Source organism: Nematostella vectensis, chromosome 14, assembly GCF_932526225.1.
Source record: "Nematostella vectensis chromosome 14, jaNemVect1.1, whole genome shotgun sequence".
Lineage (NCBI taxonomy): Eukaryota > Metazoa > Cnidaria > Anthozoa > Actiniaria > Edwardsiidae > Nematostella > Nematostella vectensis.
The window spans coordinates 12,969,393-12,979,536 of NC_064047.1; the positions used below are offsets into that span (position 1 = coordinate 12,969,393).

Sequence of the window (10,144 nt, forward strand, 5' to 3'; positions counted from 1 at the left end):
TTTTTCTCCCCAGGTCAAAGCGGTCTTTTTCTTCCTCCTTTTTCTCCCCAGGTCAAAGCGGTCTTTTTCTTCCTCCTTTTTCCCCCCAGGTCAAAGCGGTCTTTTTCTTCCTCCTTTTTCTCCCCAGGCCCAAGCGGTCTTTTTGTTCCTCCTTTTTCTCCCCAGGTCAAAGCGGTCGTTTTCTTCCTCCTTTTTCTCCCCAGGTCAAAGCGGTCTTTTTCTTCCTCCTTTTTCTGCCCAGGTCAAAGCGGTCTTTTTCTTCCCCCTTTTTCTCCCCAGGTCAAAGCGGTCTTTTTCTTCCCCCTTTTTCTCCCCAGGTCAAAGCGGTCTTTTTGTTCCTCCTTTTTCTCACCAGGTCAAAGCGGTCTTTTTGTTCCTCCTTTTTCTCCCCAGGTCAAAGCGGTCTTTTTCTTCCTCCTTTTTCTCCCCAGGTCAAAGCGGTCTTTTTCTTCCTCCTTTTTCCCCCCAGGTCAAAGCGGTCTTTTTCTTCCTCCTTTTTCTCCCCAGGCCCAAGCGGTCTTTTTGTTCCTCCTTTTTCTCCCCAGGTCAAAGCGGTCTTTTTCTTCCTCCTTTTTCTCCCCAGGTCAAAGCGGTCTTTTTCTTCCCCCTTTTTCTCCCCAGGTCAAAGCGGTCTTTTTCTTCCCCCTTTTTCTCCCCAGGTCAAAGCGGTCTTTTTCTTCCTCCTTTTTCTCACCAGGTCAAAGCGGTCTTTTTGTTCCTCCTTTTTCTCCCCAGGTCAAAGCGGTCTTTTTCTTCCTCCTTTTTCTCCCCAGGTCAAAGCGGTCTTTTTCTTCCTCCTTTTTCTCCCCAGGCCCAAGCGGTCTTTTTCTTCCTCCTTTTTCTCCCCAGGCCCAAGCGGTCTTTTTCTTCCTCCTATTTCTCCCCAGATCAAAGCGGTCTTTTTCTTCCCCCTTTTTCTCCCCAGGCCCAAGCGGTCTGAGTGACTCAGTTCCAGTACTGCGCGGTTAAACAGACATTCCCGGGGAACTGTATAATAGCAGACAAATCCGCCATTGGTGCAATGCTTTAAATGTTATACTAAGGCATCTGTGAAACATTCACGTGTAGCATAACATTTTATCCCCCTCTCAGGAGCGTTGCGAGGGAATATTTTCAAGTAACTCTCGATGGTCACTTTTAGACGCACCCCCCTCCCCCTCCCCCAACACACTCGTCAAAGTATATGAAGTTCGTACGTGTGTGTCGTGGTAAAGGGTGCTACAACCTTACTTTTTATCATTTTTATCATAGAAAGATCGTGCACCCTAAAATGTATATCGTCTTCTCCTTCACACAATTCCTCTCGTTTCCCTCTACGTCAAATTAGCGACTACCAAGCTCACATAGCTTTCCTCAAACGATTCAACACTACGATTGACTATTGTTTTTCTTTGTCGAGCATGCGCATACGTTTTTCAGGGCTGTCCTCTCATTTGCCGAGAAAACTGACTGCCCTCATATTAAAGCAAAGGTAATTTTCTCGTCTGGATAAAAGACAATTGTAAATTGAAAAGATGACATGTTTTGTCATCTCATTAAATAATCAGTAAAAGACAATTAATTTTCTAACCAATACCTTATTAAACTGTTCTATAGTCTAGCTTAACCTGCTTCTAAAGAAGGAAAAGGCTTGAAAAATTAATCAACACACCACTGTAACTTAATGAAAAGCTTAGTAGACGACTCTCAAGTCTGTCTAATCTTATCATGGATGGCCTACGGTGAAGTACAACCTGAAAGCTGTTCATACACAAAATGTAAAGCTTTAGTATTTAATCAAAAAACGTGCTTGGATAAATATGCAACGCTTTGAGAGCAGACGATTGGGCTCGGAGCAGGCTATATATGTTTTCGACTTATAAGCACTTTCTTCAGTGTTCGCTGGAGTTCAGAAGGAGAGGTCTTTCAGGATCGCACGAAAATTCGAGTTTTGGACTGTTTGTGCGCCACAATACCACTTTGCAAAGCTTAAAGAGCTTTGATAAAGACACGCGGTGGCATAACTGACTATTAATTAAGAGGATTTGTTTTTTATACGCACAAATGTACCATCCATAAATTGGTCATGTTTAGAGGTGAGTTTATTGAGTTCTGGGACGTGAGCGCAATATGGGAACGTTTTGAGCTTTAACTTCTCGACATTTTTATTTATATATGTGAAAGCGATAGATATTTATTCCATGACATCCATATTCCCATCACATCTCTATTACAAGCAGAGCAGTCCGACAGGGCCTTGTTCATGTTTCGCGCTCATTCAATCTCAAGGCTCTGCCACAATTTTTAGCCTTGCAACTTGCTTGATGTTTTGTACGTGTGAAATCCACTTTTGCAACTTGTTTTTCATTTCTCAAAGTTTCACGGTAAAGTAGACGCGCTTCTACCTTCTGCAACACATTTAAGTAAGTCTTCAAGTCGCAGCGAAAACTTTACGTGTGACATGGAGTGTGCGTGTTATTTTTGGCGAAACAAATTGCAACCAAAACGTGTGATAAAGACCCTATAAATTTTGCATTTGTTTACCTTTCAATGGAAAACTTTTTGCAAGATAACTCCCCGTTTTCGATGTTATCTTGTTATCATTTATCGGCAAGAAGGTTGTTGAGAGACATATTGCTGTTTGTTGCAGCTGCTTTCTAGATGAGTATAGCAACAAAACACGGCCATCCCCCACCATAGCAAGGCTTGCATGATCAAATCACTCCAACCCTCCCCCATCATCATAACATGGCTTGCATGACCAAATCCCCCAACACCACTCCCTCATAACACAGCCCGGCAACCAAAATCTCCCCATCACCTCCCCATCAGTAACAAATAGAATATACATGCTTTAACGAAAACATTTCCCCACAACGATTATATACCTTATTAGTATAAATCCACTCACATACTGTCACGAATCTCGCAATTTGTTAGCTCCCGTCTCACTATCTATTAAGCCATAGATAGTGAGTAGCGAAAAAGCCGGCGTTTTCGCGCCAAAAGCGGTTATTTATTACTAAAAATTATTAAAATCGTATTTTTTAGAAGGTAGTTTGTGAGTGGATTTATACTAAAAACAGTTAGACTACTCGTTCTCGTTTCTACGAGATAGCAGTTGACTATCTATTGACTCATAGAAAACTCGAACTCGTAGTCTAATTGTTAAATATGCTTTCCAGGACTTTAACGACATCTCATGCAATATCCTCAAATCTAACCCAATCTAATCTTTATATGTTTTCAATTATTATAGCCGCACGTATGTTAAGTGTATATTGATCTTAATTTAAAATAAGTTATGTTTTCAAGCCGATTTTCTTTGATTACATGTCGCGCTTCAGAACATTTCATTTTCTGTCCTGAAAAACGGTCTGACCAGCCATGTTGATGAAGTTTCAATGGCGTGTGTGCAATATGAGTGTGTCAAACCATCACTCGCAAAGACGTCTTGTCAATTGGGAGCTTATCAATTTCTATTGTCTCCTTTATCCAAGTTGACCTAGCTTGGCAGTCGTAGCTAAATTGCGCACAGAACTAATAAGAAAAGTAATGCCATTATCTCTGCAAATTGTTTAGTCGGACATTTATGCCTTTTTCATTTGTCGTAGCATACAAGCAGGCGTCTTTTTTAAGCAGAATGCACACGTGCGATTTCAAGACCTACGTTTTTTAATTTGTTAATACTGATTTTCCCGCTTTTTCTATATACAAACACTACATTGTGAACAATTTTCAGTGCCCCCCCCCCCCCCCCTCCCACCCCCACCCCCTTCCCCCCTCGAGACGCTGTGGGTCTGAGGACGATATTTTCTCGGAACTGTATTTTATAGTCAACAAAAGCCACGTTTTCGCTAACGATATTGCACGAAGGATATTCGGAAAAGTAGCACTCAAGCGGGTGTGAGCTCTCATTATTCGGGTCATCCCTTTTTGAAGGATAGTCATATGACTGCGTACCACCCCTCCCCCCCCCTTCTTCCCCTTTCCTCGGCAAATCCTGGGTACAACGCGCCTACACTTGCTTTGGCTGAAGTCGTTAATAATTCCCCCCACCCACCAACACCACCGATCATAGCCCGTATAATCTATCATTTTGAAATCCCAGATTCGCTCATGCGAGGGGGGAAATCATTTCTACATGCCCGCGCACTTCCCGCGCTATCATGTTGCGCTCACTCGGCCCCAGTCCCGCGCATGTAGCTTACTAGTATTCGGTCAAAGGTGAAATTCACATCAAGTAAAATCGTATCGGATTCGTATCAATTGAGTTCCACATAAAACTAAAATGCTCGGTCCCTGCAGGCTTACGTGATATCACATCACAGACTTCGATGTCTTCACAAAAATATGAGGGAGTCTTGAGACTACAAGCACATCGACACAAACCAACAGAAGGTACCATCTCATATCAGAGGATGTTTTTCTAACATGTTCCACACATATTCCAGCTATACACAACAGAGTGCCAACTTTAAACTTTGTATTTATCAAAGAAACGAATCGCGAGTTTGCATCTCATTACTATGCAGTCAAACTTGTCGTAGTGAACAGGAACCAGCTTATTTTGTTAGTAAGATGTTTGCTTTTTATCTATAGGCATATGGTGGATCAGACAGATTTATAGCTTGTGCTTATTGTGATCCGGAGAACCAGGGATCATTGCGGCCGCTCAAAGCATGGATAAGAGGGATAGGGGGGTAGGGTGGAGGTTTGGGAGGGACGAGAGAGCTGGAATTTAAAATGTTGTCCTATTTTCCGCCTTGTTTGTGTGATTTCAGTCGCATGAGCCCCCCCCCCCCCCCCCCCCCCCCCCCCCACCACCACCACCACCACCCCCATTTTTAGATATTTGGCTTAAAAATAACAAGAAATATATGTAAATCCACGGAAACAAACGATGAATGCGCCTCCCCTCCCTTTGAAACCCTTGCTTCACATGCAACTGACATCCCTTTTAGAGACACAGAACGCTCCTCGCAGTTCACAAACATGTGTGTGAGTTTGTTTGTAGACATAAATGTGGACTTAAAAAGCTCACCAGCATACACACATTGGCATCAGTCGGGCCAAGACGGGACGCTAGCACAGTCTATTACCCGTCCTAATAAGGACGAAACAGCTGTCCATGGTTGCCGAACTGCACGGGTAATAGACTGTGCTAACGTCCCGTCTTGGCCCGACTGATGCCAATGTGTGTATGCTAGTGTGCTTTTAAAGTCCACATTTTTGTTTGTAGGCACAGTCACTAAAGGCTGATGGAGTATATCAGGCAGAGTGTACTTCACGTCTGGCTTGAACTCTCGTTTCGCAAGAGTTCCGGCTTAACGTCTTTATTTGAAAAGACGGAGGGATTTACAGTCCGCAATTTTGAGAGCCAGGTTTTTGTCCCTGAGCTACCGCGGCTCTCTCTAATCTGAGGCTCTCAGGAAAATAGCAGGATATTTGAGTTATTTGTGCAACATGTTGCATTGTGTTGTGTTGCCTGGTAGGATTTTGATGGCCTGTTTACACTCTTACCGTCTTATAGATTATTTTATTAGTGCCGTAGCAGGCCTCGAAATATTTAGGGGGGGGCACCATACAAAAAAAGAAAATATATTAGGGGTACAACATAAACAATTGCTATGTGTTTCCAAAATCGCTGACAGTTTTTTCATTGTTTTCTACAAATGTTTAAGTAGCGGTGCAGAAAAGGTGCGCTCTAACAAGAAAAATGGCGACCAGAAGCCTTGCACTAAGAAATCACGTAATTGTTGGTTGGCAACTTGCGCGCGCTCCGGTTTTTTGGCGGCAAAATAGCAACACGAAAAAGCAACTTATTAGTAAACATTTTGTGAGTCTTCGAAATAAAGATGCAACACTATCAGGACCGTACCAGGGGGCATGTGCCCCCCAATATCTTGAAAAAATAATAAGGAAATGAGCAGTAAGGGCGTGGCCGTACCCCCAATATTTCTTTTATGTTTCTGTATTGTGCCCCTCCCCCCCCCCCCCCAAAAAAAAAAATATTTCAAAGCCTGTGCCAGCTACGGCACTGACTATCGAGCATAATTTAACTGTAATTTAAGCGTGATAGGAAGTTCTTGAGGTAATCTGTGAGTTAAGTACTCCCGGAGTACCGCATATGGCTATGAGTAACATGCTTTGTCGGTGTGTTTACGAGGAGTGCCGTAGGCCGTCATAGTGCTCTAATACAAGTCGAATGTAAACGTCGAGAAAACGCACGCAGGGCGCTCTATTATCAAAGCACGTGCAAGCTAGGACAGGAACTTATAGAATAAGAGTTCTTGAGAGAGAACATATAAAACGAACGCTAGAAGACAGAGAGAATCAATTATCTCTTTTCTCATTGAGTATGCTGGAAGTGAATGAAGTTCGTACAGTATGAAGATACGAAAAGGGTAATATTTTAAATATCAAAGTGAGGGCTAGGCCTAATCTATCTAATCCAGAGGACGCCTGTAAAACGGCCAAGACGTAATTTTCGAGAAGGTTGGTTTTATTTATTGACTTTCTCCACTCTCGCTCTTCCCTGCTAGCGGAGGCCTCTTTTCTCTGTATTTCGCTGGGCTGGCGTAGAGAAAATAGGCCTCTGCTAGCAGGAAATCTCTCTTCCTTGGCACACTCGAAATGCTCTTTCTTTAGTAATAACCTCTATTCAAAGCGGTGGATAAAAGAGAACTCAAACTCCCGATAGATGACAACATCCATAGGGCTAGAGAGTTATAGTAATTAAGTATGTTATTCCAGTTGATTAGTATTTGCAAGTGTCTAGGGCCTAGACTAGTGTATAATCCAACATTAAAGATGAGGGTTTCCCACTAACAGATTAGGAAAGCCCGCATCTTTGTTCTTCTTTTATTTTTTCACCTTGTTATTCAAGGTAGTATTGGAACAAATTAATCTGAAGATATCTCGAAATCATTTTCGCTTTCTTACTTTTGGTATTTTGCAACGATGACAAAAAAGCGACTGATAGACATTTATTGGGAATATCAGCAATTAAAACTAATAATCACTTTTCCCATTGCAGAGCACATCGGATGCTAGCAGACATCCATTAACAAGCATTAAAGAGGAACAAAGAGCAGGTCATCTTTTAACAGACAGAATCTCGGAAAATCGAAAGAACCAAACCGTCTTCATCAGCTAGAGCTACTACAAGTGAGAAACAAGCGACTTTTAAGTGAAGAGAATGCAAGATACCCCAGATTCCCCTGGGAATACTACGGGGACAACAGTCCAGAAAGTGTTTACCTACAACGGCTTTCCCATTCCTTTTGTGATTTTTATGATATTTGCGCTCGCAATAACGCTTCTGTTAGCACTTGTTGGCAACTTGCTCATAATTCTCGCTATTTGGAAAAATGTCAGTGGCAAAATGAGGTCCACCAGAAACCTTCTTATTCTAAATATGGCGATTTCCGACTTACTCTCCTCGGTTTTCAACATCCCTGATCAGATTCGCTGGCTCATACTTGGCTATCAAGTTCTCGTTGATGGGAGAGTTGGTGTGATTATATGCCTTTTGAAAGACTTCATCAACACGATTGCCATCGATGTCTCCTTGTTTTCGCTCGCTTTCATAACCATTGATCGATATTTCGGAGTGTTTTTCCCGATGAGGAAGTACTTTACTAGAACTCTCATATTGACCATTATTGCTCTCTCGTGGTTAATACCTACGGTTTTCTACACTCCCAAATTCGCCATCTTCAATATTGTATCTGATGCTGAAGGACAACGACTATGTGTGATGAACGTCGTTAGTGTTTTCAAAGACGTTCCACAATATCTACACTACATGTTAGCACACTTTGCTATAGTTCAAGTTCTACCTGTCGTTCTAATGATGGTATTGTATCCAAGTATTGCATGGAAGTTATGGAGCAGAAAAATCCCGGGAATAACGCATGAACGAACTCGATCAAGAACGATTGCAAACAACAAGAAAATCACTATGATGTTTGCAATTATTATTCTCTCGTCTATTTTTTGCTACACGCCGTTGTATGTGTCATTTTACGATTGTATCTACGGCCGACCAATCGCTATTTGCGAATGGAAATATTTTAACTACTACACATCGATCGCCGCATTGCTATTCTTTATTCCTTTGTGCATAAATTGCTTTATTTATGCCAAGTTTTGTGAGAGTTTCAAGCGAGCATTTAAGGACATAGTCAAGAGTTTCGGTAGTGGACCATTTTGCTGTGAGAAGCGGCTTTTTCGTTCGAAATCAGCCTACGAGATGTCCGAGTTAAGAAATATCTCGGTAAGACGCCGAAGACTTGACGAGGATTTGCCGAGAACCGAAGGAACAATCGGATCATACCGACTGAATTGCGGATTTAACCCCGAGGGAACGTAGAGGTGGAAATCTCTTTCCAGATTTCGTGGAAGCAAATGTCCGATATCGAAGACTCAACGATTATTCAAAGGAATAATCTGGTCATATAGGCTGAATCGCAAAAAAAAAAATCACTCTAAGGAGCGTGGAAGTGGACATAGCAAAAGTGTTTCAGATTTCTGGAAAATTCTGGTACATTGCAATGAATGTGACTTGATAGTATAGTGATTATAGAGATAATAGTGATTTAGCACGTTCACATAGACGCAGCAAAGACATCGCAGTCTCGACAAGAATGGGACAAGAACCGAAGGGACAGCACATTTTTGCCTCATTTCGGGGACACTTCGTTATACGACGAAGATTTGACGAAATGAACTATCAGGTCGACCGAGCGAGGAGACCGTCTTGGAGAAATATAGCGCTACGGAACTTGAGCAAAACTACCCACTACACATGGACTAAGGAAAGAGGAGGGAGGGGTGGGGGTCCCATAACCTTCAGAACCACGTGTATCCGCACTCTATCATGGCAACCTTGTACTCAAGAATCACGTGATGGGGTGGTAGACTCGCACGCGCGTTTCGGCTTTTGGCGGCAAAATCGCAAAAACAAAAAGCAACTTATTAAACAATATCGAATCAGCCAGAAATGTCAGCAAGGGCTTGATTTCTTTTTTTTATAGAAACTTAATATTTAAAAATGAATTTGGACAGTTATTGTAGGTTTCACGCAAATAGAATTTGGTACACGTGTAACACAGCTTTGTAGAAATAACAAAAATACTGCATAATATAAAGGAACAAAAAGCCCGATTTTTCTTATTTTCTCTACGTAGCTAGACATGGCGAATAACCACATCTCCACCAACACGCCTCTTTTCGTAGTTAGGCATGGCGAATAACCACATCACCACCAACACGCCTCTTTTCGTAGTTAGGCATGGTTGTATCTAAGGAGCGCGCGCCGACTTTTACACGGCCATTTGTCTTTATTCTTCTCGTTCTTTGTGTCGAGTTGCGGATATTGTTTATTTGCCCAATCAAATTGCAGCTTGTAAGAGCTGCGTACTGACCCACCATACGACCGTGATGTCGTCCTGACCCACCATACGACCGTGATGTCGTCCTGACCCACCATACGACCGTGATGTGTTCGTGATCTGCCTTGGATCCTAAATTATTAGCAATTAAAAAATCGGAACTCTTTTTTTCGTAAATAGATAAGATTTTTCCCTGTTCTTGGAAAATAGACTTTGGACATTATTTCTACAGTAGCAAACATTGTTAGTTGGGTTCAAAAGGCAAACGGCAGCGTTCTCAATAGACCGTGAAACTCCATACGGCATCGTCGTGTCTTCGACGGACCAACCGATTTCTCTCCCCGCTAATCAAGCACATAGTTCCATGCCCCAAGTCATGTCACTCGTTACGTCATGTAGGGGAAATGGAAATGCAGCACGTTTTCCACAGACTTGTCGTGTGACTACGTCCTCTGTTGTCACTGATTCAAGTAGGATCTCTGAAAATCTAGGGAAATTCTCGAGAGGTCTTGGAAATTCTTTCCGTGAAAACGTCATGTACATCCGAATTATAAAACGAAGGAAACGAAGTCGTGTCATATCAATATTTGGCTCTTTTTTTCTGGCTGTGATTGTTGTTTGTTTATAAACCACATCAATCTCGCACAATTGCACCATGAGAATAAAACCGATTATGTCGGGCCATGGAAAAGTGGGCGTAGGTTGAATCTGCTGTTGTTTGCACCCAGGTCTGGGTGTGAGCAAACCAGAAAGAAGAACACAGTGTA

The 10,144-nt window shown here is 42.3% G+C and overlaps 1 protein-coding gene across 3 annotated transcripts; it reads left to right on the forward strand.

Annotated features, from left to right (window-relative positions):
• Positions 1-1,678: 1,678 nt before the first annotated feature.
• LOC5501032 (QRFP-like peptide receptor) lies at positions 1,679-9,148 on the forward strand. 3 transcript variants are annotated; one of them, XM_032369399.2, is made up of 2 exons: positions 1,679-2,075; positions 7,019-9,148. In XM_032369399.2, the coding sequence occupies exon 2, from the start codon at positions 7,181-7,183 to the stop codon at positions 8,354-8,356; it is 1,176 nt and encodes a 391-aa protein (XP_032225290.2). In that variant the 5' UTR covers positions 1,679-2,075; positions 7,019-7,180; the 3' UTR covers positions 8,357-9,148. The 3 variants fall into 3 exon arrangements, 2 of the variants coding, with proteins under 2 accessions (XP_032225290.2, XP_001622400.2); XR_004292532.2 differs by lacking the exons at positions 1,679-2,075; positions 7,019-9,148 and adding exons at positions 4,009-4,380; positions 4,582-4,728; XM_001622350.3 differs by lacking the exon at positions 1,679-2,075 and adding an exon at positions 4,026-4,380.
• Positions 9,149-10,144: the final 996 nt, after the last annotated feature.

Coding starts and splice junctions, on each gene's coding strand:
- LOC5501032 (XM_032369399.2), top strand. CDS start 7,181: ATGCAAGATACCCCAGATTCCCCTGGGAATACTACGGGGACAACAGTC.